Source organism: Mustelus asterias, chromosome 18, assembly GCF_964213995.1.
Source record: "Mustelus asterias chromosome 18, sMusAst1.hap1.1, whole genome shotgun sequence".
Lineage (NCBI taxonomy): Eukaryota > Metazoa > Chordata > Chondrichthyes > Carcharhiniformes > Triakidae > Mustelus > Mustelus asterias.
Genome location: NC_135818.1, coordinates 10,817,479 through 10,844,031, shown reverse-complemented (window position 1 = coordinate 10,844,031; position 26,553 = coordinate 10,817,479). Strand labels below are relative to the sequence as shown.

Sequence of the window (26,553 nt, the reverse complement as noted above, 5' to 3'; positions counted from 1 at the left end):
AATTCATGGTCTCCACAAGAGACAAACAAGATCCAAGCTGACAAGGTAAGGCATCGCACCCCCATCTTGGACTTGATCTGGCACTTAATCCTAGCCAAAAAGCCAGCATTTTTTACCCATCCCTTGCTGGCCTTGAGAAAGGCAAGCCATGGCCTTCAAGCACTGCAGGCCATGTGGTGTCCTTGATCCCAGGGTGCTGTTAGGGTGGGAACCCCGCCATTTTGAGCCAGTGACGGTGAAAGAAGCTGTGAAATGTGTGGAGGTCGGGATGGTGCGTGCCTTGGAGGGGGAGATGTGGGAGGTGCTGGTGTTCTCCTGTGTCTGCAGCCCTTGGCCTTGGTGGTGGCAGAGGTCACAGGCTTGGAAGGTCAGCCAAGATGCAGCCAGCCAGGGACGCACTGCCAACAATGTTGACTCGACAACACCAAGAACAGATGGCGGACTGAGACTTTCCAAGTCATTTCCAAAAATTGTGAATGATGAACGCAAAGATAAAAGTAAAACATTTTGAGGAACAGGTGCATTAACCGTACACATTGACACAACACTTAACGAGACAGCACTGACATTAAAAATCAATCCAATAAACGGGGGTGGATGCTTGTGAAACTTTTTCAATAAGGGCATTAAACAACTTACTTGAAATAGCTTTATTAAGAAGCAAAAACTGTCAATTTAGCTCAATTGGTAACATTCTTGTCCCGAATCAGCAAGTATTATTCTGGAGTACACCAATCACCTCAGTTAGTAACCTCCCCTGACACTAAGGGGCAATTTAGCACGGCCAGTCAACCTAACCCGCACATCTTTGGACTGTGGGAGGAAACTGGAGCACCCGGAAGAAACCCACACAGACACAAAGAACAAAGAACAATACAGCACAGGAACAGGCCCTTCGGCCCTCCAAGTCGGAGGCGTGTCCGCCTCCACCACCTTGCCTGGCAGCGCATTCCAGGCCCCCACCACCCTCTGTGTAAAATACGTCCTTCTGATATCTGTGTTAAACCTCCCCCCCTTCACCTATGATCCCTTGTGAACGTCACCACCGACCTGGGGAAAAGCTTCCCACCGTTCACCCTATCTATGCCTTTCATAATTTTATACACCTCTATTAAGTCTCCCCTCATCCTCCGTCTTTCCAGGGAGAACAACCCCAGTTTACCCAATCTCTTCTCATAACTAAGCCCCTCCATACCAGGCAACATCCTGGTAAACCTCCTCTGTACTCTCTCCAAAGCCTCCACGTCCTTCTGGTAGTGTGGCGACCAGAACTGGACGCAGTATTCCAAATGCGGCCGAACCAATGTTCTATACATCTGCAACATCAGACCCCAACTTTTATACTCTATGCCCCGTCCTATAAAGGCAAGCATGCCATATGCCTTCTTCACCACCTTCTCCACCTGTGACGTCACCTTCAAGGATCTGTGGACTTGCACACCCAGATCCCTCTGTGTATCTACACCCTTTATGGTTCTGCCATTTATCGTATAGCTCCTCCCTACATTATTTCTACCAAAATGCATCACTTCGCATTTATCAGGATTGAACTCCATCTGCCATTTCTTTGCCCAAATTTCCAGCCTATCTATATCCTTCTGTAGCCTCTGACAATGCTCCTCACTATCTGCAAGTCCTGCCAATTTTGTGTCGTCCGCAAACTTACTGATCACCCCAGTTACACCTTCTTCCAGATCGTTTATATAAATCACAAACAGCAGAGGTCCCAATACAGAGCCCTGCGGAACACCACTAGTCACAGGCCTCCAGCCGGAAAAAGACACTTCCACTACCACCCTCTGTCTTCTGTGACCAAGCCAGTTCTCCACCCATCTAGCCACCTCCCCCTTTATCCCATGAGATCCAACCTTTTGCACCAGCCTACCATGAGGGACTTTGTCAAACGCTTTACTAAAGTCCATATAGACGACGAAGTGAATGTGCAGACTCCGCACAGACAGTGACCCATGTCGGGAATTGAACCCGGGCCCCTGGCGCTGTGAGGCAGCAGTGCTAACCACTGTGCCACTATGCCGCCCATTGGTGATGCTGATTGAGGGATCAACATTGGGCAGGATAGCAGGGAAAATGCCTCTTCTATTCTTTGATGTAATAATTTCCTACAGTGCAGAAGGAGGCCATTTGACCCATCAAGTCTGCACCGACCACAATCCCACCCAGGCCCCATTCCTGCAACGCCATATATTTACCCTGCTAATCCCCGACACTAAAGGTCAATTTAGCACGGCCAATCAACCTAACCCGCACGTCTTTGGACTGTGGGGGGAAACCCACACAGACATGGGGAGAACGTGCAAACTCCACACAGACAGTGACCCGAGGCCGGAATTGAACACGGGCCCCTGTGAGGTAGCAATGCGAACCACTGTGCCACCATGCTGTCCACCATTAAAACTCTTAATCCATGTTTCTCATCATCAAATTAGGTTTGGATGGGAGATTCAAATCAAACAACACATTAAGCAAAGGGGCAGCATGGTGGCACAGTGGTTAGCACTGTTGCCTCGCAATGCCAGAGACCTGGGTTTGATCATTGGGTCATTGTCTGCACAGAGTCTGCACATTCTCCCCGTGTCTGCGTGGGTTTCCTCTAGGTGCTCCGGTTTCCTCCCAAAGATGTGTGGGTTAGGTTGATTGGCCATGCTAAATTGCCCCTTAATGTCAGGGGGATTAGCAGGGCAAATGCGTGGGGTTACAGGGATAGGGACTGGCTAGGATTGTGGTCGGTGCAGACTCGATAGGCCGAATGGCCTCTTTCGGTACTGTAGGGATTCTATGGTTCTATTCTATGAAATGACCGACACCTTCAAAGCATGGCTTTCAATTCTTCACACATACCTCTCAAAAAGGTCAACTCTCTGAATTTGGACATGGATGTTGACTGAATCACATTCCAGTTACTGGTTTGTCTCTCTGCCGTCTCTATTACCCCCAAAGAAGCTTTTTTTCATACGTTCACGGGATGTGGGCGTCGCTGGATGGCCCAACATTCCAACTGTGTAGGGATATGGGTGTAGGGTCTGGGTGGGATTGTGGTCGGTGCAGACTCGATGGGCCGAATGGCCTCTTTCTGTGCTGTTGGCTTTCTAAGAACATTGATTGTCCATCCCTGAGGGCATTTAAGAGTCAACCACATTGCTGTGGCTCTGGAGTCACATGTAGGCCAGACCAGGTAAGGACGGCAGATTTCCTTCCCTAAAGGACATTAGTGAACCAGATGGGTTTTTACGACAATTGACAATGGTTTCATGGTCATCTTTAGACTTTTAATTCCAGATATTTTCTGATCGAATTCAAATTTCACCATCTGCCGTGGTGGGATTCGAATCCAGGTCCGCAGAACATTACCCTGAATCTCTGGATTTATTAGTCCAGTGACAGTACCACTGCACCACTGCCTACCCGGACATCAATCTTTCCAAACTAACCGTGGGAATGCACATGCCAGACGTGCAGGGCAGATGGGGCCGTAAAGCAGAAAACAGTAGGTTGCAAAAAGTTCGACAGCATCATCATAGATTGTTGGAGAATGCGGCGCTAAAAATTGTTACTTGTGCGTGGCAGCACCGCGTTGGGCTGGTCAGATGTAACATCAGCAGAGAGATTAATTGGCTCAAGAAAAGATACAACAGGATCGAGTATGATTTCTGTTCAACAACAATCTGAATTCAGCTGAATAATACGAGAAAAATGAACTGTTGGTTACTGTAAGATGTACATCGTAACCAAGAGGACTGCAACAAGATGTCTAATGGGTTTAATTTTTGTTTTAATTTGTAAATATGTTAATTCTTTGAATACTTCTCAGGGGGAGGCAGGAAGTATCCAAGTGACGCAGACTCTCATTGTTCTGTGCATGTGGGAGGTGCCCTTTATCAGGGCTCCAGCTGACGCACCACATCAGGATGACTCACAGATTGCAATTTGCAAGTGTGTTTTAATTAGTCTTGCATCTGTGTGGCCAAATACAAAGGGGACTGCATCGGGCGGATGGTTTTTGGGGGCGGACAGAGAAAGAGGACAGGTCCCCTTTTCTTCTTGCCTTGCCTCTTTCCGTTCAGCTCACGTCCAACCGTTGTTGCCCCCTTGTGATGCCTTGCCCTTTAAATTGTGGCTTGTTGTCTTCTTGCCTCCTGGACCCTTAGATTCTCTGACACATCGTTCCTCAGAATTGGCCACTATTGGTCTTGGGTAGGGGAGGAATGGACAATGTACGAAATGGGCAACGATGACACTTGGATCGATACTCACCTGGATTTCCTCAATAGTGTGGACAATGAATGTGTCCTGCAGGTCCTCCATGGCACCCTCCATCCAATTGTTAAAGGGAGCCGCCCTCTTTGCGTACTCCAGATACAACTGGTCAATGGTCTCCAGGAGTTTCTCTGTCCTCTGAAAAGGAAAACACAAAACACACTCAATAAATTGAAGGAGGGAAACTGGTTTATTTAAGAAGGGAAGCTTGTTCGGGTGATTTACCCCAGAGGCAATAATAAACTGAGGACTTTATACAGATTTGATTTATTACACTTCAGCAGTCAAGGGCATTCAGCCTCCGATCTTCGGGTAAGCGTTCTCCAAGGCAGCCTTCATGGCACACGACAACGCAGAATCACCGAGCGGAAACTGATAGCCAAGTTCCGCACACATGAGGACGGCCTCAACCGGGATCTTGGGTTCATGTCACACTACCTGTAACCTCCACCATTTGGCCTGGGCTTGCAACATCCTACTTACTGTCCTGGCTTGAAACAATTCACACCTCTTTAACCTGTGATTATCCCTCTCTCCACTCGCACCGTCTGTACCTGTAAAGACTTGCATTCCAACCATTATCTCGCAATTGTCTCTTTGCCTATACATGCCGTGTTTGTGAACCCACCTCTCCACTCACCTGATGAAGGAGCAGCGCTCCGAAAGCTCGTTATTCCAAATAAACCTGTTGGACTTTGACATGGTGTTGTGAGACTTCTTACTGATTTATTATCGTCACTTGCATTGGGATACAGTGAAAGATACACAGACAAAGCATACCGTGCATAGAGTACACAGGGGAGAAGGAAAGGAGAGGGTGCAGAATTCTGGCTTCATTACTTGCTAACTTTCTAATTCCCCATCACACCTAATAAATCATCCTCAGCAACTCCTTGTTGCCAACTTTACACACTCTGGAACTCTGGGATTGATTGCTCTTGGACAAGATCTGGCACTGTTCACATTTCGAAATAATTTTCCAAAGTTCTCAGCAAAATGCTGTTTGTGAATGTCTAATTTCTCTCCAGATCACTGCATCATAGCTGCCGGCAGCACAGTGGTTAGCACCGCTGTCTCACAGGCCGGCCTTGGAAGACTGTCTGTGTGGAGTCAGCATGTTCTCCCCATGTCTGCGTGGGTCTCCTCCGGGTGCTCCGGTTTCCTCCCACACTCCCAGGGTTAAAGAATCATAGAATCCCTACAGTGCAGAAGGAAGCCATTCGGCCCATCAAGTCAACATCGACCACAATCCCACCCAGGCCCTATTCCCGTAACCTCACATATTCACCCTGCTAATCCCCCTGACACTAGGGTCAACTTAGCACGGCCTATCAACCTAACCCGTACATCTTTGGATTGTGGGAGGAAACCGGAGCACCCGGAGGAAACCCACGCAGACACGGGGAGAACGTGCAAACTCTACACACACAGTGACCCGAGGCCGGAATTGAACCCGGGTCCCTGGCGCTGTGAGGCAGCAGTGCTAACCACTGTGCCAGGTTAGATGGACTGGTCAGCCAAGTTGTCCCTTAGTGTCCCCAAGATGCAGGTTGGGGGGATTAGTGGGGTAAATACGTGGAGTTGTGGGGATGGGGTGGGGGTAAGATGCTCTGTCAGAGAATAGGTACAGACTTGATGGGCTGAATGGCCTCCTTCTGTACTGTAGGGATTCCATGATTTGATGACACATTTACAATTCACCCAGGGCTCCCCACTATGTTTTCGCTCTTTTCATCATTCACATCTTTCCCATGCATTATCCAACACTCCCTTGTGGTCATTTACATTTATCTGCAGAGTACAACCCCTCAATATTCACAAGTACCATTCCACTCAGAATGCAATGGCTACTTTGCAACCTCCTCATCTCTAACATGGAGCCGAGAAAATCTGCTTCTTCCTATTCTTCAAAAACACATTTTCTTGTCTCTCTCTCTCTCGCCAACTTTGTGGTTCCGCACTTACCCCACACTGCTGCCTCACAACGCCAGGGACCCGGGTTCAATTCCTGGCTTGGGTCACTGTCTGTGCAGAGTCAGCATGTTCTCCCCGTGACTGCGCGGGTTTCCTCCCACAGTCCGAAAGATGTGCTGGTTAGGTGGATTGGCCATGCTAAATTAGAATCATAGAATCCCTACAATGCAGAAGGAGGCCATTCGGCTCATCAAGACTGCACCGACCACAATCCCACCCAGCCCCTATCCCCGTAGCCCCACGTATTTACCCTGCTAGTACCCTGACACTAAGGGGCAATTTACCATGACCAATCAACCTAACCCGCACATCTTTGGACCCCTTACCCCTTAGTGTCAGAGAGATTAGCAGGGTAAATACTCGGGGTTACGGGCTTGGGGGGAAGCGGGGGGGGGGGGGGGGGGAATTTTGTTGGTGCAGCCTCAATGGGCTGAATGGCCTCCTTCTGTGCTGTACGGATTCTATTCTATGATCTACTGGCAATCATGGTCTCAGTAATTCCTCAGAACTGAAATGGAACTTGCAAATCCCCCTTTTCAAGCTAATATTCTTCTCCAAGTATCTCAGTTCCCTCTTTTACCCATGTGCAAGCTTATTTTGCCTCAAAGAGTTTTTAACATTATATATAACTCAAGCTGATCCCAAGCTCTGAATATGGTTTCCATTCCTTGGGAGATTCTTCTGAGGCTGTTCTTGCATTGACTCAAGAGAGAGTACACTCATTTTGTGATTATTTTTCATCCATTCGTGGGACAGGGGTGTCGCTGGCTGGCCAGCATTTATGGTGTGGAGATGCCGGCGTTGGACTGGGGTAAACACAGCAAGAAGTTTTACAACATTAGGTTAAAGTCCAACAGGTTTATTTGTTTTTGCTGCCAAATAAACCTGTTGGACTTTAACCTGTTGTTAAATTTCTTACAGCATTTATTGCCCATCCCTAATTGAGAGTCAACCACATTGCTGTGGCTCTATAGTCACATGTAGGCCTGACCAGGTAAGGATGGCGATTTCCTTCTCTAAAGGACATCAGTGAACCAGATGGGTTTTTCCCGACAATTGACAATGGTTCATTGTCATCAGTAGATTCTTAATTCCAGATTTTTTTTATTCAATTCAAATTCCACCATCTGCCATGGTGGGATTTGAACCCGGGTCCCCAGAACATTAGCTGAGTTTCAGGATTAATAGTCTAGCGATAATACCACTAGGCCATGGCCTTCCTGCCAGCCAATCTTCTTTGTAACCCTTTCCTTCTCTCTTTTAACAAATGTTAGTACATGTTTCGGTGGCAGACCTCGTCTTTCTTGACTTTATAATCTGCAAATACTTGAGACAGTTCACCCTTATGATGTTAAGGTTTCGGCAAGTGGATTCTCATTGAGAGCCAAGCTCTCAGGACAACTAAGGAAATTTGGTATGTCCACTACGACTCTCACCAGTTTTTACAGATACACCATAGAAAGCATTCTTTCTGGTTGTATCACAGCTTGGTATGGCTCCTACTCTGCCCAAGACTACAAAACATCATGAATGTAGCCCAGTCCATCACTCAAACCAGCCTCCCACCCATTGACTCTGTCTACACTTCCTGCTGCCTCGGAAAAGCAGCCAGCATAATCAAGGACCCCACGCACCCCGGACATACTCAACCTTCTTCCATCAGGAAAAAGATACAAAAGTTTGAGGACACGTACCGACCAACTCAAGGACAGCTTCTTCCCTACTGCGGTCAGACTTTTAAATGGATCTACCTCGCATTAAATTGATCTTTCTCTACACCTTAGCTAAGACTGTAATACTACATTCTGCACTCTCTCCTTTCCTTCTCTATGAATGGTATGCTTTGTCTGTATAGTGCGCAAGAAACAATACTTTTCACTGTGTCCTAATACATGTAACAATAATAAATCAAATCAAATCAACTCAACCCCAAAGTCCAAGGCTGCTGGAAGATACTGATTTGCAGAAGTAGGTGGGGTATTGACTGCCCATCAGTTTTCCCAGGGCAAAAGCAGCTAGTTAAAAATGAGTACGTCTGCACACAAAAGGTCAGCAAAAAAAAAAATAATGTGTCTATACATCAACAAAGTGACCACCAGTGCGACCGATGAGGAGATGGTAAGTTACCACCACCAGAGGAAGTTCACGAGAATGATCCCCGGGAATGAGAGGCTTGGCGTATGAGGAGCCTTTGAGGATTCTGGGTCTGTACTCGATGGAGTTTAGAAGAATGAGGGGTGGGGCTCTCATAGAAACTTACAGAATACTGAAAGGCCTGGATAGAGTGGACGCGGGGAAGATGTTTCCATTAGTGGGAGAGACAATGATCCGAGGGCACAGCCTAAGAGTAAAGGGACGACCCTTTAGAATTGAGATGAGGAGGAATTTCTTCAGCCAGAGGGTGGTGAATCTGTGGAATTCATTGCCACAGAAGGCTGTGGAGGCCAGGTCATTGAATGACTTTAAGACAGAGATAGATAGGTTCTTGATTGGTAAGGGGATCGAAGGTTACAGGGAAAAGGCAGGAGAATGGGGGTTGAGAAAGTTATCAGCCATGATTGGATGGCGGAGCAGACCCGATGGGCCGAATGGTCTAATTCTTCTGCTATATCTAACAGTCTTCGCATAAACTGGTCAACAGTTTGGCCTACATTTCCTGGCAAAATTTGAACGTGCCATTCACAAAACGTACTTGCCTGAGAAACTTTGGAATCAATTAACACTAGGCTCCCTTTCACCTTGGGGTCCTGTGTTATTGCTGTAGCCCACCCCAGCTGAAAACAGGCTGGGAGACCTACCCCAAAACCCTGATACAACAGCAGACTGACGCACACTAGCAAAACCAAACCCAATTCAATCAAATTTACGCTCCATTCATTGGAATGTCAGAGTAAGTGTTGTGAGGCAAGGATTCAGCCCTTCATTCAAGGGAATGAAAGGAGTTGTTTTTTACTTGACTGGATCCAGAAGGTGATTTACCAGAATATCAAGTAATTGGAAATTAAGCTATAAAGTGAATGCTGCAACATATTATTACGTACGCACAGTGGACTTCAAATGATACAATGAATATTGCAATCATTTCGTGAAAGGCTTCATCAGTTTGGAGTTTGGCCAAGCACTTGTACAAGACTCACCACCAGAGGGCTTGCTGGGAACTCAGTCACAGATAGGCTTACATTAACACTGCAATGAAAATCCCCTAGTCGCCACACTCTGGCGCCTGTTCGGGTACACTGAGGGAGAATTTAACATGGCCAATGCACCTAACCAGCATGTCTTTCGGACTGTGGGAGGAAACCTGAGCACCCAGAAGAAACCCATGCAGACATGGGGAGAATGTGCCGACTCCGTACAGGCAGTGACCCAAGGCTGGGAATTGAACCCGGGTCCCTGGCGTTGCGAGGCAGCAGTGCTAACCCACTGTGGCACCGTGCCACCCTTTGTACGTGTTCTGAGCTTCTGCTTACGATTAAACAAGCTGATCACTTGTTTCTTTTTCTTCCCTCCCACTCTTGCCCCCTATTTTATCCCCCCTTTCTTACCTTTTCTCCCCCTTTGCTTCCCCTTTCCCCCCTTTTCTCAATTTTCCCTCTCTTCCCCCTCCCGCCACACCTTCGTCTGTCACAGTTTACCCTCTGATTTCAGCTTCTCTGCCGTTTGGCCATTCACACCTTCTATTCTCTCAACAGACTGCCATTAGCAGCCTTTCCCCTTGGTTTTGTGGCTATGGCTCATTCCCTCCCCCTACAGTATAAATATCTCCCACTTTCTATGTCTTTTAGCTTTGACAAAGGGTCATCTGGACTCGAAACGTCAGCTCTTTTCTCTCCTTACAGATGCTGCCAGAACCTGCTGAGATTTTCCAGCATTTTCTCTTTCGGAAGCTGAGGGCTTCTCATTTTCAGCACGTTCTGGCTTATGATCAGCAGGGACCGACAATATAAAGAGCCCACAAGAGCCGGATACAGCACTGTTATGGGTCCATTCACACTACTGCAGGCCAGACATTGAAACCTTTGAATCATTCCTTCCAAGCCTTGTGAGAATTGACTAACTCCTTACAATCTTGCACAAGAATAAAACAGCCCAGTGAAGATTCGACGCTAATCAGATTAACAAGCCTTCCCACTGTTTCCACAATCTTAAATCGATTTTACTGCTGGATCCAGTCAAGTTAACACTCCGTGTAAAGTGATCATACCTCTTTTCGTCCTCACTGTGAGAATCCAATGTTACGCTTTATTGCTGGAACACTGGTTGTCAAGCCAAATTTTTACCATAAATTAATCTGAACTACTGTACTGAACAACCTGCCCTGGTCCCCCCATGCCGACACTATAGTTAAGAAAGCCCACCAACGCCTCTACTTTCTCAGGAGACTAAGGAAATTTGGCATGTCAGCTACGACTCTCACCAACTTTTACAGATGCACCATAGAAAGCATTCTTTCTGGTTGTATCACAGCTTGGTATGGGCTCCTGCTCTGCCCAAGACCGCAAGAAACTAAAAAGGTCGTGAATGTAGCCCAATCCATCACGCAAACCAGTCTCCCATCCATTGACTCTGTGTACACTTTCCGCTGCCTTGGCAAAGCAGCAAGCATAATTAAGGACCCCACGCACCCCGGACATGCTCTCTTCCACCTTCTTCCTTTGGGAAGAAAGATACAAAAGTCTGAGGTCGTGTACCAACCGACTCAAGAACAGCTTCTTCCCTGCTGTTATCAGACTTTTAGAAGCATAGAAACATGGAAAAACTACAGCACAATACAGGCCCTTCAGCCCACAAAGTTGTGCTGAACATGTCCCTACCTTAGCGATTACTAGGCTTACCTATAATGGACTTTTTGAATTTTGAATGGACTTACCTTGCATTAAGTTGATCTTTCTCTACACCCTAGCTATGACTGCAACACTACATTCTGCACTCTCCTTTCCTTCTCTATGAACGGTATGCTTTGTCTGTATAGCGCACAAGAAACAATACTTTTTACAGTATCCCAATACATGTGACAATAATAAATCAAATCAAATCAAATCCTGCCTGTGCCCAAGGCAGCAGTTCCCAATCTTCGATAAACAATGTTGATAAAACGGATTGCTCCCTGCGTGGGAACAGGTGGCCTATCCCTCTATCCCAATAGATTCATGGCTGATTGGAGACTTAACTCCAACTACCTGCCTTGGTTCCTTAGCCCGAAAAACCCTTGCCCAATGAGTAATCCATCAATAACGAAAACAGAAAATGCTGGAAAATCTCAGCAGGTCTGACGGCATCTGTGGGGAGAGAATAGAGCCAATGTTTTGAGTCTGGATGACCCTCCAAGCCTTGAAACGCTGGCTCTATTCCCTCCCCACAGATGCTGTCAGACCTGCTGAGATTTTCCAGCGTTTTCTGTTTTTTGTTTCAGATTCCAGCATCCGCTGTTTTGTTTTTAAATCATAGAATCTTACAGTGCATCACTGCAGAAAATGAAACTAAACAGAGGCCTGTGCAGCACCCCAATGACATCATCATCAAATCATGTCATAGAATCATAGATTCCCTACAGTGCAGGAGGAGGCCATTCCGCCCATCGAGTCTGCACCGACCACAATCCCACCCAGGCAGTATCCCCATAACCCCATGCACTTACCCTAGCTAGTCCCCCTGACACTAAGGGGTAATTTAGCATGGCCAATCCACCTAACCGCATATCTTTGGACTGTGGGAGGAAACCGGAGCACCCGGAGGAAACCCACGCAGACACGGGGAGAACATGCCAACTCCACACAGACAGTGACCCAAGCCGGGAATTGAACCCGGGTCCCTGGCGTTGTGAGGCAGCAGTGCTAATCATACAAATCCATCAATCTCAGTTTTGAAATTGTCAGTTGACCCTGCACCCTTAGAAGTCGTTTCAGGGGAGCTGGATCCAGATTTTCACCAAACGCGGTGTTTAGAATTACTTCCTGAGAGTCTGCTTCGAATTTCAAGATTATGCCGATGTTATATATTTAAGTGGTTGCATGATCGCTTTGAGAGCTGTGACAGTTGTGCAGATTAGGTTGATAGCCATGCTAAATTGCCCTTTAGTGATTAGCGGGGTAAATAGATGGAATTACGGGGATAGGGCCTGGGTGGGATTGTTGTCAGTGCAGGCTCGATGAACCAAATGGTCTCCTTCTGCACTGTTGGAATTCTACGGTTCTATGGCATGATTGGATGATGATGTCATTAGGATGTTGTGATGTGGAGATGCGGCGTTGGACGGGAGTGAGCACAGTAAGAAGTCTCACAACACCAGGTTAAAGTCCAACAGGTTTATTTGGTAGCAAATACCATAAGCTTTCGGAGCAAGGAGCAGTGCTCCGAAAGCTTATGGTATTTGCTACCAAATAAACCTGTTGGACTTTAACCTGGTGTTGTGAGACTTCTGACTATTAGGATGTTGCACAGACCTCTGTTTAGTTTCATTTTCTACTCTGTACAGGTAAGAGCTCCTGCAATAAACCTGTTGTTGTTATTTTGAATCTACGTGTGCAGACCACATCTTTTTCTTTTTGTTTTAGACCCACAACCCCTAACATAGTTAGGATATTACAGACCCCTTGTTCTGGACTCCGTAACCACAGGCAATAGTTCAGGTCACTTCAACACCTCAATTAGATCACCTCATCACCTTGCAGAATAAGAGCCTGATGTATGTCATCGGTATTTGTAATTTAACCCCTTAAAGTGGTTGTTGTTCTGGTGTATTGATCGCAAGAGGTCAAACTTCCTAAAATATGGGGCACAAAATGGAACAGAGTGCTTCAGTTAGGGCCTGGCCTGGGCTTTGTATGCTGAACATCATCCTTGCGTCTTTGTTCATTGTATAATAAAATTTGGGGTGGATGGTAGCACAGTAGTTAGCACTGCTGCCTCACAGCGCCAGGGACCCGGGTTCGGTTCCCGGCTTGGGTCACTGTCTGTGCGGAGTCTGCACGTTCTTCCCGTGTCTGCGTGGGTTTCCTCCGGGTGCTCCGGTTTCCTCCCACACTCCAAAGATGTGCGGGTTAGGTTGATTGGCCACGCTAAATTGCCATTTAGTGTCAGGGGGACTAGCTAGGGTAAATATGTGGGGCTACGGGGATAGGGGCTGGGTGGGTCAGTGCAGATTCAATGGGCCGAATTGCCTCCTTCTGTACTGTCGGGATTCTATGACCTGTGTTTGCCACAACGCCTGCGAATGCTTGAGAAACCAAAATACGTCCACAAAGAACTAGTGGGAGCTGAAAGTACCTCCAAGGCATCTCTCCTCTTCTGGGTCAGGGCTCCGAGATTGTCCCACTGGTCACAGATCTTCTGGCATCGCTCATTCACACTTGGGGAATCCCAATAATCCAGCTCGCTGTAAAAGTCAGAAAGAATTCCTCTTATCCAAAGGCCGGACTGACTAACAAAGGCTCATCTGAATCATCCTTCATATTAGAGTGCTGAAAATTAATGCACTGCTTTTTCAAGGAACTGTCTTGTGCTCACTCATGCATTTTAATGCTGACACCACAATAGAGGGCAGAACGATCCTGCATTTATATATCGCCTTTCATATCCCCTGATCTCCCACAGTACTTCTGTTATCATTGTTGGAATGTAAAAGGTAAAATCACCCTAGTCCCAGATGACCATAGGCAGCTCTTCCCTTTGAGTGGGAGAGCTTACTGGTGGTGATTTAACCCGAGGATCACCACACCTCAGGCAACGGGCAAGGTTGAGAAGGCTGGGCCTTCGAGAATAACTTCAGCCAGTACGGGAATTGAACGCACGCTGTTGGTGTCGCTCTGCATCACTGCACAGCGGTCTAGCCAATTGAGCTAACTGACCGCCCGGGCAAACACAAGCCTATCTCTACACAGTTAGAACCCACAAATGAACAGATAACGTTGTTGATCAAGGTGTAAACATTGGCCACCACATGGGGAGAATTTGCCAACTTTTCAATGGAAAGTGCCATGGGACCTTTTACATAGACCCAAGGCAGGTGGGGCCTTAGCTTGCAATCTCATCGAAAGATGACACTACTCCCAAAGTGGCGCTCCCTCAGTACTGACCCTCTGACAGTGCGGTGCCTCCTCAGTACTGACCCTCTGACAGTGCGGCGCTCCCTCAGTACTGACCCTCTGACAGTGCGGCGCTCCCTCAGTACTGACCCTCTGACAGTGCGGCGCTCCCTCAGTACTGACCCTCTGACAGTGCGGCGCTCCCTCAGTACTGACCCTCTGACAGTGCGGCGCTCCCTCAGTACTGACCCTCTGACAGTGCGGCGCTCCCTCAGTACTGACCCTCTGACAGTGCGGCGCTCCCTCAGTACTGACCCTCTGACAGTGCGGCGCTCCCTCAGTACTGACCCTCTGACAGTGCGGCACTCCCTCAGTACTGACCCTCTGACAGTGCAGCACTCCCTCAGTACCAATGGATATGCCTGCTTCCCCAGTGAAACAGGAATCAATTTAGCGGGTGCTGGGCTGTGCAGACCAAGAGGTTCTCAGTTTGAACCATGGTGCCAACTTAACTAAACCAGCCACATGTTGCTGAGGAATTTACAGCTGGCTGATGCATCATCAGTTGGGAAGAGATGAAGGTCAGGAAGAATAAAAAGCAACCAGGGTTCCTGTACTTGCTAGCCAATAACTCCAGCTTGACCCATGTGGACCTTGGCTCAGGACCGGATGTGAAATCACCATTAGTCTGGTTTTCTATCGGACAGGCCAGTTTATCAGCTAGCCTGGTTCCTGTCTGCTACTGGACACCTTTATGTTCAGAATTTCTATTTTGAAATGCCACCAAGAACCACAGTTTGTTTCATCTCCGTTGGGAGCGTAAGCGTCTTTGTCTAATTGTAACTGAGCTTAGTGTATACGCTCCCACTATGAATGAACCCATGGCCTGTACCTATCTGGGCCTTGACCCAGGTCCCTGCCCAGGCCCAGGTCCCATTCCCGTACCCCAACGCAAACCTGCTCCGAGCCTAAGAGCAGCTCTGCCCCAACCTCTGACCCTGGCACTGGCCTCGCCCCAGCTTATATCATAGGAGGCGGAGTAAAGAGTCAGCCTCTGAATCTTCAAGTGGCTGCATCCTGGGGGAGAGACAGCGTGGACATTGGCGAGAGTGTGTCCAGTATCCTGGAGGTTTGTCGATGGCCATCTTAGATCACACTTGCTCTCCGCAGGTGACTAGGCCGACAACACTCCTTACGTCAAGGCGGCACAGAGCATACTCGCCTTCACCAGCCGGGACATTGAGTTATGTTACAGCTGTATAAAACTTTAGTTAGGCCGCATTTGGAGTATTGCCTGCAGTTCTGGTCACCACACTACCAGAAGGACATGGAAGCTTTGGAGAGAGTGCAAAGACAGTTCACCAGGATGTTGCCTGGTCTCAAGGGTGTTGGCTATGAAGAGAGGTTGGATAAACTAGGATTGTTTTCACTGGAAAGACGGAAGCTGTGAGGGGAGACCTGATAGAGGTCTACAAAATTATGAGAGGCATAGACAGGGTGGACAGTTAGAGGCTTTTTCCCAGGGTGGGAAGCTCAACTACAAGTGGGCACAGGTTTAAGGTGAGAGGGGGTAAGTTTAGGGTAGACGTGCGGGGAACGTTTTTCACACAGAGGGTGGTGGTGGGTGCCTGGAAGGCGCTGCCAGTGGAGGTGGTGGAAGCCGGCACATTAGCAACGGTCAAGGCGTATCTTAATAGAGACATGAACGGGAGGCGAACAGAGGGATAGAAACCGTGCATCGGCGCAGGCTTGATGGGCCGAAGGGCCTGTTCCTGTGCTGTGTTGTTCATTATCTAAACTCACTAGACAGAGAAGCTTGCCAAAAGATGCTGGAGGGCTGCAGAATGACAACTTGGGAGAGAATTAAATGGAGAAGCAATGGAAGAGACAGCATTATTCACCAAAAAAAACCTCATAGTGCGACGAATCCGAACAGAGGTACACAATTGCCAAAAGAATTGTCATGACGACCAGAGACGGATATTGAAAGGGATCCTGGGGCTTTAATGCTGCTTACCTCCAGTCTCAGATCTGCGGTGATTTACAAGACAAGTGTTAAGTTCCTCAGGATATACGTTGTGGAAAGATAAGAAAATTCCAGCTGTTAAACCAAATCTCAAGGGCCACTGGAAGATCTAACACAAGCTGGCTAGAGGCTGGTTTCTCTGTCTGTCTCTCCTCTCGGCCGACATGAGTGACTGCAGGTGCCTGTTTCACTCTTTGTTCTCCCCTAAAGCCCCTGCAACACCACCCCACCCCCGGAACAAGCCACAACTGTTCGACATATAGAGCTTTTTTCAAAAAGGCAAGAGTGAATGACTTCACCATACGGGCGGCACAATGGTTAGCACTGCTGTCTCACAGCGCCAGGGTCCCGGGTTCGATTCCCGGCTTGGGTGACCGTCTGTGCAGAGTCTGCACATTCTCTCCGTGGGTTTCCTCCGGGTGCTCCGGTTTCCTCCCACACTCCAAAGATGCGTGGGTTAGGTGGATTAACCACGGGACATGCGGGGGTTACGGAGACAGGGTGGAGGTGCATTGGCCGTGCTAAATTCTCCCTCAGTGTACCTGAACACGCTGGAGTGTGGCGACTCGGGGATTTTCACAGTAACTTAATTGCAATGTTAATGTAAGTCTACTAGCAACAATAATAAATAAACTTTATATCTGGAGTCACCTTTTGTTTTATTCATTCATGGGATGTGGGAATCGTTGGTTAGGCCAGCATTTATTGCCCATCCCTAATTGCCCTTGTTCAGTGGGCATTTAAAATGCTGTGGGTGACATGCAGGCCGGACCCGGTAAGGATGGCAGATTTCCTTCCCATTAATGAATTAAATGGGGTCTTATTTTTGAACAATGGTCGTCAATAGACTTTTAAATCCCAGATTTTTCTTGAATTCAAATTTTACCACCTGCCATGGCGGGATTCGAACCCGGGTCCCCACAGCATTGCTGGATTATTAGTCCAGTGACAATACCACAATGGCACCACCTTCTGGGTATTTAACAATGCACCAGGGGCATAATTGTTTACCCCAGGGGCATAAAACAGGTCATGTCGGGGCACAGCCTTTACTGCAAGGCCTCAATTTCAACAAAAAAAAAAAGCACATCTTGGGGGCTCTGCACAACATGCCAAGTCTTAAGATTTTGTTTGACGGTGGCGGGGATAGGGGAATGATTCATCTTCCGTCAGCTACCTCTTGCTGCCTTCTCCCAACTGGTAGAGTTGGACAGTCTGGACTTGCAAACCAAGCTCTTGTACATGGGCTGAGAGAAGGCACACAAGGCATAGCAGGATGCTTCCCCAGCCCAACACTCCTCTGTGCTGGCCGCCAGACACCCTCAATGTAGACAAAATTGAGTTCCCATTCAAAGGTCTCCACTTCTCAATAGAACTGGCCAATTAAGCTTCTAGACTAGGAGAAGAGCTCACAATAAGAGACGAGTAAAACGGACTTTAAATGAATTTGTTTAGATTGAGATGTCCCTTGAGGGTGTATTCCATTGGAGCACCTCACTCAGGGCCGTTCCAATCCTTTGTTTGCTTTGATCTTTTATTTGAAATGAAAGTGTTATCTAAGCACGTACTTCAGCTCCTGGGCGATTGCAGCGATCTGTTCCACCCGGTCCTGGTGAGCGGCAAGGTCACTTTCGAAGGCCTCGTGTTTCTTCAATATAGCCTTGACTTCGGACAGGGTCGCTGTCTCAAAATCCTTGGCCATCAGCATTTCTTCCTTTCCTGAAACAGGGAGGTCAGCACACAGACAAGAGTTTAAAAAGTGCAGGCCACAGAACAACCTCTCGCTACGTTTGAAAACTGGAGTAAGCATTGCAATGCAGGGGACGAAATGGATGATAATAATCATAGAATCCCGCAGTGCAGAAGGAGGCCATTCAGCCCATCGAGTCTGCACTGGCAACATTCCCACCCAGGCCCTATTCCCATAACCCCATGCATTAACCCTAGCTCGTCCCCCTGACACTAAGGGGCAATTTAGCATGGCCAATCCATCTAACCTGCATGCCTTTCGGACTGTGGGAGGAAACCGGAGCACCCAGAGGAAACCCATGCAGACATGGGGAGAATGTGCAACCTGCACACAAGACAGTGACCCGAGGCCGGTATCGAACCCGGGTCCCTGGCACTGTGAGGCAGCAGTGCTAACCACTGTGCCACCGTGCCACCCACGGGGGCAAACGGGAAGGTTTAAAAACTCTTCAAGAGCTCCAGGGGTTTATTGAAGAAGAGTTGACTGATCCACTTGGCTGTTGTGACGGGTAATCTCTGGGAGCCACTCTTTAGCAACATACAGACGATGACAGCAACCAAAAATTATTTCTCTGCCAATGATCTTGTCACTTGCTGGCAGGCGATGGGTGAATGGAATGGGAAGAGAGAAAATTCCTAATGCATCATGACATCGCACTCGGGGGCTGCCATGCACCAGGACTGTTCCACATCCAGTGTCATGCCGCCCAAGGGATACAAAAGGGATCCCCCTAGAACATAGAACATAGAACAGTACAGCACAGAACAGGCCCTTCGGCCCACGATGTTGTGCCGAGCTTTATCTGAAACCAAGATCAAGCTATCCCACTCCCTATCATCCTGGTGTGCTCCATGTGCCTATCCAATAACCGCTTAAATGTTTCTAAAGTGTCTGACTCCACTATCACTGCAGGCAGTCCATTCCACACCCCAACCACTCTCTGCGTAAAGAACCTACCTCTGATATCCTTCCTATATCTCCCACCACGAACCCTATAGTTATGCCCCCTTGTAATAGCTCCATCCACCCGAGGAAATAGTCTTTGAACGTTCACCCTACATTGATATTTCATGTTAACCTCAGGAAATGGTCGAGAGCTTCAAATTTTTCGGAGTCCAGATCACCAACAACCTGTCCTGGTCCCCCCCATGCCGACCAATGCCTCTACTTTCGCAGGAGACTAAGGAAATTTGGCATTTCCGCTACGACTCTCACCAACTTTTACAGATGTACCATAGAAAGCATTCTTTCTGGATGTATCACAGCTTGGTATGGGCTCCTGCTCTGCCCAAGACCGCAAGAAAATATAGAGGATCGTGAATGTAGCCCAATCCACCACGCAAACCAGCCTCCCATCCATTGACTCTGTCTACACTTCCCGCTGCCTCGGAAAAGCAGCCAGCATAATTAAGGACCCCACACACCCCGGATATTCTCGCTTCCACCTTCTTCCGTCGGGAAAAAGATACAAAAGTCTGAGGACACGTACCGACCGACTCAAGAACAGCTTCTTCCCTGCTGCCGTCAGACTTCTGAATGGACCCACCTTAAGTTGATCTTTCTCTGTACCCTAGCTATGAACGTAACACTACATTCTGCACTCTATCCTTTCCTTCTCTATGAACGGTATGCTTTGTCGATGGGCCGAGTGGCCTAATTCTGCTCCTATGTCTTATGGTCTGTGTAGCATGCAAGAAACAATACTTTTCACTGTATCCCAATACATGTGACAATAATAAATCAAATCAAAATCAGTGTTTGTGCCTCCAGATAGTGAAATATTTACCGTATGTCCAGGCCTCATGGATCGCTGCTTTCTGTCTGAATTTCTCAGCCAAGTGGTCCAGTCTCTCCAACCTCCTGATCTCATTCAGCAGCCATTCTTCATAACCCTTCTCGGCCTGCTCCAGCGAGCCCCAGGCGTTATTGATATCCTGCAATGACCGTGAATCACTGTTAGGGACCCTGAGCAATGTCATCACCGGTGGTGTCCATTCACATTCATTAACTCGGGGCCAGCAACACTCTCCTGCCCCATCCCTCTCCAAGAACCAAATGGACTGCCAAACTCTGCATGGATCCCTACGCAGAGGGATGAAACCAACACAGATGCAAATATCGGACCAGTTTTATAACTGTCGTCCCCACGGCTTCATGCTAAACACATCCCTGAAGTGAAGATATAACTAATCAGTGACAAGTAACATCCGCGTTACCCAAGTGCCCACCAATGACCGCCTCCAATAAGAACGAGTCCAACCACCTTGCCTTACAACCATAGAATCCCTACAGTGCAAAAGGAGGCCATTCGGCCCATCGGGTCCACACTGACCCTCCAACAGTGTATCTTACACAAGCCCTATCCCTGTAACCCCTCATATTTACCTCGCTAATCCCCCTAACCTACACATCTTGGGATGTTGAGGGACAATTTAGCATGGCCACTCTACCTAATTTAGTCCTCTGCTTCAAGGAGGCTAAAAGATGCACAACTTAAAGTCAGTCAGGACAATTATTCAGGTATTCTGTTGATAGCTGCCCGCATCAGGATTAGGTTCCTTACATATACTGAGGTTGGGAATTTTGTGGAGAGTAACTCGCCTCCTGACTCCCCAAGGCCTATGCACCATCTACAAGCACAAATCAGGAGTGCAATGAAATCCCCCCCCCCCGACCAGAGTAGCTCCAAAGACACTCAAGAAGTTTAACACCTTCCTGGACAAAGCAGTCAGCGTGATAGGCCCCCCCATCCACCACCTTAAGCATTCACTTCCTCCAGAATCTCACTAGCTGTTCTGTCTGGAGACAATACATATCTCTTTAACCTGTGTTTAATGCTCCCTCCACCCACATTGTCTGTACCTTTAAGACCTGGCTGGCTGTAGGGATTCGCATTCTAATCAGTATTCTGTAACTTGATTTTTTGTGTCTCTGTGCACTGTTTGAGAGCACATTTCCACTCCATCAGCGCTCCGAAAACTTATGGCATTTGCTACCAAATAAACCTGTTGGACTTTAACCTGGTGTTGTGAGACTTCTTACTGTGTTCACCCCAGTCCAACGCCGGCATCTCCACATCATGGCTGCAGAATATGCCATTTAATGACATGCACTGCAACAACCTGTCCTGGTCCCTCCACACCGACACTATAGTTAAGAAAGCCCACCAATGCCTCTACTTTCTCAGAAGACGAGGGAAATTTGGTATATCTGCTACGACTCTCACCAATTTTTACAGGTGCACCATAGAAAGCATACTTTCTGGTTGTATCACAGCTTGGTATGGCTCCTGCTCTAACCAAGACTGCAAGGAACTACAAAAGGTTGTGAATGTAGCCTAATCCATCACACAAACCAGCCTCCCATCCATTGACTCTGTCTACACTTCCCACTGCCTCGGAAAAGCAGCCAGCATAATTAAGGACCCCACGCATCCCGGAAATTCTCTCTTCCACATTCTTCTGTCAGGAAAAAGATACAAAAGTCTGAGGTCACGTACCAACCAACTCAAGAACACTCCTTTTGACAGAATCATACAAACCCGCAACCTCTACCACCGAGAAGGATAAGGACAGGGAGCACATGGCAACACCATCATCTACAAGTTGCCCTCCACGTCATACATCATCCTGACTTTCGTCACAAGGTCACATTACTGACACTCCATCCCTAATAGCACTGTTCATGTACCTATACCACGTGGACTACAGTGGTTCAAAGAAAGTGGCTCACCACCACCTCCTAAAGGGCAGGAATGAAATTGCAACAAATGCGAGCCTTGCCAGTCACGCTCACAGATCATAGAAACCCTACAGTGCAGAAGGAGGCCATTCGGCCCATCGAGTCTGCACCGACCACAATCCCACCCAGGCCCCATCCCCACATATTTACCCGCTAATCCCTCTAACCTACGCATCCCAGGACTCTAAGGGGCAATTTTTAACCTGGCCAATCAACCTAACCCGCACATCTTTGGACTGTGGGAGGAAACCGGAGCACCCGGAGGAAACCCACGCAGACACGAGGAGAATGTGCAAACACCTCACAGACAGTGACCCGAGCCGGGAATCGAACCCGGGACCCTGGAGCTGTGAAGCAGCAGTGCGAACCACTGCGCTACCGTGCCGTCTCATGAATCGATATAAGGGAAACTTGGGTTGTCCGTGCAAACCTAGAAATAACTTGAGACAATTGTGTGTGTGGACCTTGAATAGTTCACACAACAGTCATCACAGGGTGGCTCCAAACGGGGTGGGACTAAATTAGGAACATCTCAGAGGGTACTCTACATTCAGCTACTCTCGCCATCAGATAATGCAAAGGGGAAGCTGTACCATTCACATCTCACTTGTCGAGAGCTTCAGGTTTCTCAGTGTCCAGATCACCAACAACCTGTCCTGGTCCCCCCATGCCGACACTATAGTTAAGAAAACCCATCAACGCCTCTACTTTCTCAGAAGACTGAGGAAATTTGGCATGTCAGCCACGACTCTCACCAACTTTTACAGACGCATCATAGAAAGCATTCTTTCTGGTTGTATCACAGCTTGGTATGGCTCCTGCTCTGCCCAAGACCGCAAGGAACTACAAAAGGTTGCGAATGTAGACCAACCCATCACGCAAACCAGTCTCCTATCCACTGACTCTGTCTACTATTCCCACTGCCTCGGCAAAGCAGCCAGCATAATTAAGGATCCCACGCACCCCAGACATTCTCTCTTCCACCTTCTTCCGTCAGGAAAAAGATACAAAAGTCTGAGGTCACGTACCAACCGACTAAAGAATAGCTTCTTCCCTGCATCATCAGAATGGACCTACCTTGCACTAAGTTGATCTTTCTCTACACCCTATTTGTAATTGCAACACTATATTCTGCACTCTCTCCTTTCCTTCTCCCCCGTGTACTCTATGAACGGTATGCTTTGTCTGTGTAGCGCGCAAGAAACGATCCTTCTCACTGTACCCCAATACATGTGACAATAATAAATCAAATGAAAATCACAACACTGGAAACTCAGGTAAAGGTGACTGCATCATGTGAGCAAGGCCCAGGCACAGGAAATCCTAAGGACAGTGTGAATCGCTGCAGTCCACGTGCTGTGGGTTGACCCACAATGCCATTAGGGAGGGAATTCTATCTACTTAGTCAGGAGGGAGACTTGTGAGGCAGCGCTGAACCTGCCCACACTTCGAACAGGACATTCACAGCTCTGACTGCACGCTGCACCCACTAATTAGATAGTTCCCCGATGCTAAATGAAAAGCAGCAGGCTGGTAAGAGTGCAACTTGATTATCTGAGAGGGTACGTAGTTTAGTTTAGGAGTTCGAGCCTTTCTTTTTTTAAGAAAGAGAAGCCCATAAGGCCCATAGGATGGCACGGTGGTCAACACTGCTGCCACACAGCGCCAGGGGCCCAGGTTCGATTCCCAGCCTCGGGTCACTGTCTATGCGGAGTCTGCACGTTCTCACCATGTCTGCATGGGTTTCCTCCGGGTGTCTCTTAGTGTCAGGGGGATTAGCAGGGTAAATACGTGGGGTTATGGGGATAGGGCCCAGGTGGGATTGCTGTTGCTGTTGACTACATGGGCTAAATGGCCTCCTTCTGCACTGTGGGGAAATTAGACTGATCAGCCTATTGTTATCTGGTTTAAGCATCTCCCTTTTATGAATTGGGACATAACTTTTACAATCTTCCAGTCCTCTGGCACTACTCCCATGATGTGGAGATGCCGGCGTTGGACTGGGGTGAACACAGTAAGAAGTCTCACAACGCCAGGTTAAAGTCCAACAGGTTTATTTGCTACCAAATGAACCTGTTGGACTTTAACCTGGTGTTGTGAGACTCCTTACTGTGTTCTACTCTCATGTCCAAGGAGGATTGATAAGATTGATAGGTTTACGCACTGAGACACACTCCACTTGCCCCATTTCATTTTCTAGTACCCTTCCTAGTTTTTAATGATATTTACGCTGTTGGCCTCTGCAGTGCACAGAGTGTGGAAGATTCTTCTCTGAACTCCCACTAAATAAACCAGTGTGAATTACTCTGGTTTTCAAGCAAATTCAACACTTCAAATTTTTTTGGGAGAATTCCGCCCGTGCTGGTTACATGCATTGGCCATGCTAAATTCTCCCTCGGTGTACCCGAACAGGCGCTGGAGTGTGGCGACTGGGGGATTTTCACAGTAACTTCATTGCAGTGTTAATGTAACCTACTTGTGACACTAATAAATAAACTGTGAACTTTAAATAAATACAATATTGCATTGTCCGCTAATCCACGTGGAGATTTCTAAATGAATTAATCTGATATAAATCGGCTGTAATGGATGCACTGAGCCTTCTACAGATTTTTTTATTCGTTCATGGGACATGGGCGTCTCTGGCTGGCCAGCATTTATTGCCCATCCCTAGTTGCCCCTTGATAAGGTGGTGGTGAGCTGCCTTCTTGAATCGCTGCAGTCCACGTGCTGTGGGTTGACCCACAATGCCGTTAGGGAGGGAATTCCAGGGTTTTGACCCAGCGACTGTGAAGGAACGGCGATTTATTTCCAAGTCAGGATGGTGAGTGGCTTGGAGGGGAACTTGCAGGTGGTGGTGTTCCCATGTATCTGCTGCCTTTGTCCTTCTAGATGGAAGTGGTTGTGGGTTTGGAAGGTGCTGTCTAAGGATCTTTGGTGAATTGCTGCAGTGCATCTTGTGGATAGTACACACTGCTGCTACTGAGCGTCGGTGGTGGAGGGAGTGGATGTTTGTAGATGTGGTGCCAATCAAGCGGGCTGCTTTGTCCTGGATGGTGTCAAGTTTCTTGAGTGTTGTTGGGGCTGCACCCATCCAGGCAAGTGGGGAGTATTCCATCACACTCCTGACTTGTACCTTGTGGATGGTGAGTTATTTGCAGCAGGATTCCTAACCTCTGACCTGCTCTTGTAGCCACTGTGCCCAAAGTCTGAAGATTAAATCTTCATCAAATCTTAGATAGTAGGTGGGTGCAATTGCCAGCTACGGTTGGTTCAGATAGGCTATGGAAGGGGGGAGGGGGGAGAGATCTGGCAATCTTCGTAGGACAGATAGCGTGCTAGTCTACTTAGAATAGAACATAAAATAGAAACCAAATTCAATTTGCAGCTAAATATTCATTCAATACATTTTTAAAAAATTCATGAATTAAGTTACTTTCTTTCTTAATTTTCTCCTATTGGCCCATTTATATTTACCGCACTCCTCTCGTTGTACATACCGACACCATCTTGCCCTCCGAGGGCATGAAGGCTGGTCGATTGCTGAGTCGCAGCTTGGTCTGCAGGGTATTGAAGTTGATTTCCAGCTGGCACTTCTCCTGCACTTTGGGTGGTTTGTGGAGACGGCGGTAGTCACGGAAGTCCTCCAGCTTCTGCTGCATGGCCTGCATGGTGTTCTCGGGGGCACGGTTTTCCAGCCAGGGAATGGTGCGCCGGATCCACTCCAGGAGCTGGAACAGAACGAGTGCCGTTAGGGGCCGGGGAAGCTCGCAAAACATTCTCCAGCTCGATAGAGCCCCTTTCTCCCAGTGAAAGTGAAGCCTGATGATCATGGGGCGGCACGGTGGCACAGTGGTTAGCACTGCTGCCTCACAGCGCCAGGGACCCAGGTTCAATTCCTGGTTTGGATCACTGTCTATGCGGAGTCTGCACATTCTCCCCGTGTCTGCGTGGGTTTCGTCCGAGTGCTCCAGTTTTCTCCCACAGTCCGAAAGACGTGCAGGTTAGGTTGATTGGCCGTGCTAAATTGCCCCTTGGTGTCAGGGGGACGAGTAGGGTAAATATGTGGGGTTGTGGGGATAGGGCCTGGGTGGGATTGTGGTCGGTGCAGACTCGATAGGCCAAATGGCCTCCTTCTGCATGGTAGGGATTTTATGAAAGGAACAGTGCAGTCAGAAGACTGAGATGGGAAGGAATTTCCTCACTCAAGAGAGTGGCGAATCTTTGGAATTCTCTGTCCCAAAGGTCAGAGTAAACTTGATTGCTGAAGCATGTTCCAAACAGAAACCAATATATTCCTGTTTTTAAAAAATTTGTTCATGGGACACGGGCGTCGCTGGTTGGGCTAGTATTTATTGCCCATCCCTAATTGCCCTTGATGGAGCAATTAAGTGTCAACCACATTGCTGTGGGTCTGGAGTCACATGTTGGTCAGATCGGGTAAGGACGGCAGGTTTCCTTCCCTAAAGGGCAGTAGTGAACCAGATGGGTTTTCCCGACAATCGACAATCGTTTCATGGTCAACATTGGACTTCTAATTCCAGATTTTTATTGAATTCAAATTTCGCCATCTGCCCTGGTGGGATTCGAACCAGGTCCCCAGAGCATCACCCTGGGTCTCTGGATCATTAGTCCAATGACAATACCACTACGCCACTGTCTCCTCCACTAAAGATATTAAGGGATATGGGGGTAGCGGGGCAGGTGATGTGCAGAGGTGGATGATCAGCTGTGGTCTGTTTAAATAGTGGAGCAGGCTCGAT

General features: G+C 48.0%; 1 protein-coding gene across 6 annotated transcripts in view; it reads right to left on the bottom strand.

Moving 5' to 3' along the window:
- actn1 (actinin, alpha 1) overlaps nucleotides 1-26,553 on the bottom strand; it is a 235,038-nt gene that overhangs the window by 30,271 nt on the left and 178,214 nt on the right. For all 6 annotated transcript variants that reach the window (XM_078233362.1, XM_078233360.1, XM_078233364.1 and 3 more), the window contains 5 exons: nucleotides 25,291-25,521; nucleotides 19,836-19,983; nucleotides 17,868-18,018; nucleotides 13,516-13,624; nucleotides 4,273-4,413 (listed from right to left, as the gene is read on the bottom strand). In XM_078233362.1, the coding sequence (XP_078089488.1) occupies nucleotides 4,273-4,413; nucleotides 13,516-13,624; nucleotides 17,868-18,018; nucleotides 19,836-19,983; nucleotides 25,291-25,521 (780 nt within the window). The remainder of the gene's footprint in view (nucleotides 1-4,272; nucleotides 4,414-13,515; nucleotides 13,625-17,867; nucleotides 18,019-19,835; nucleotides 19,984-25,290; nucleotides 25,522-26,553) is intronic.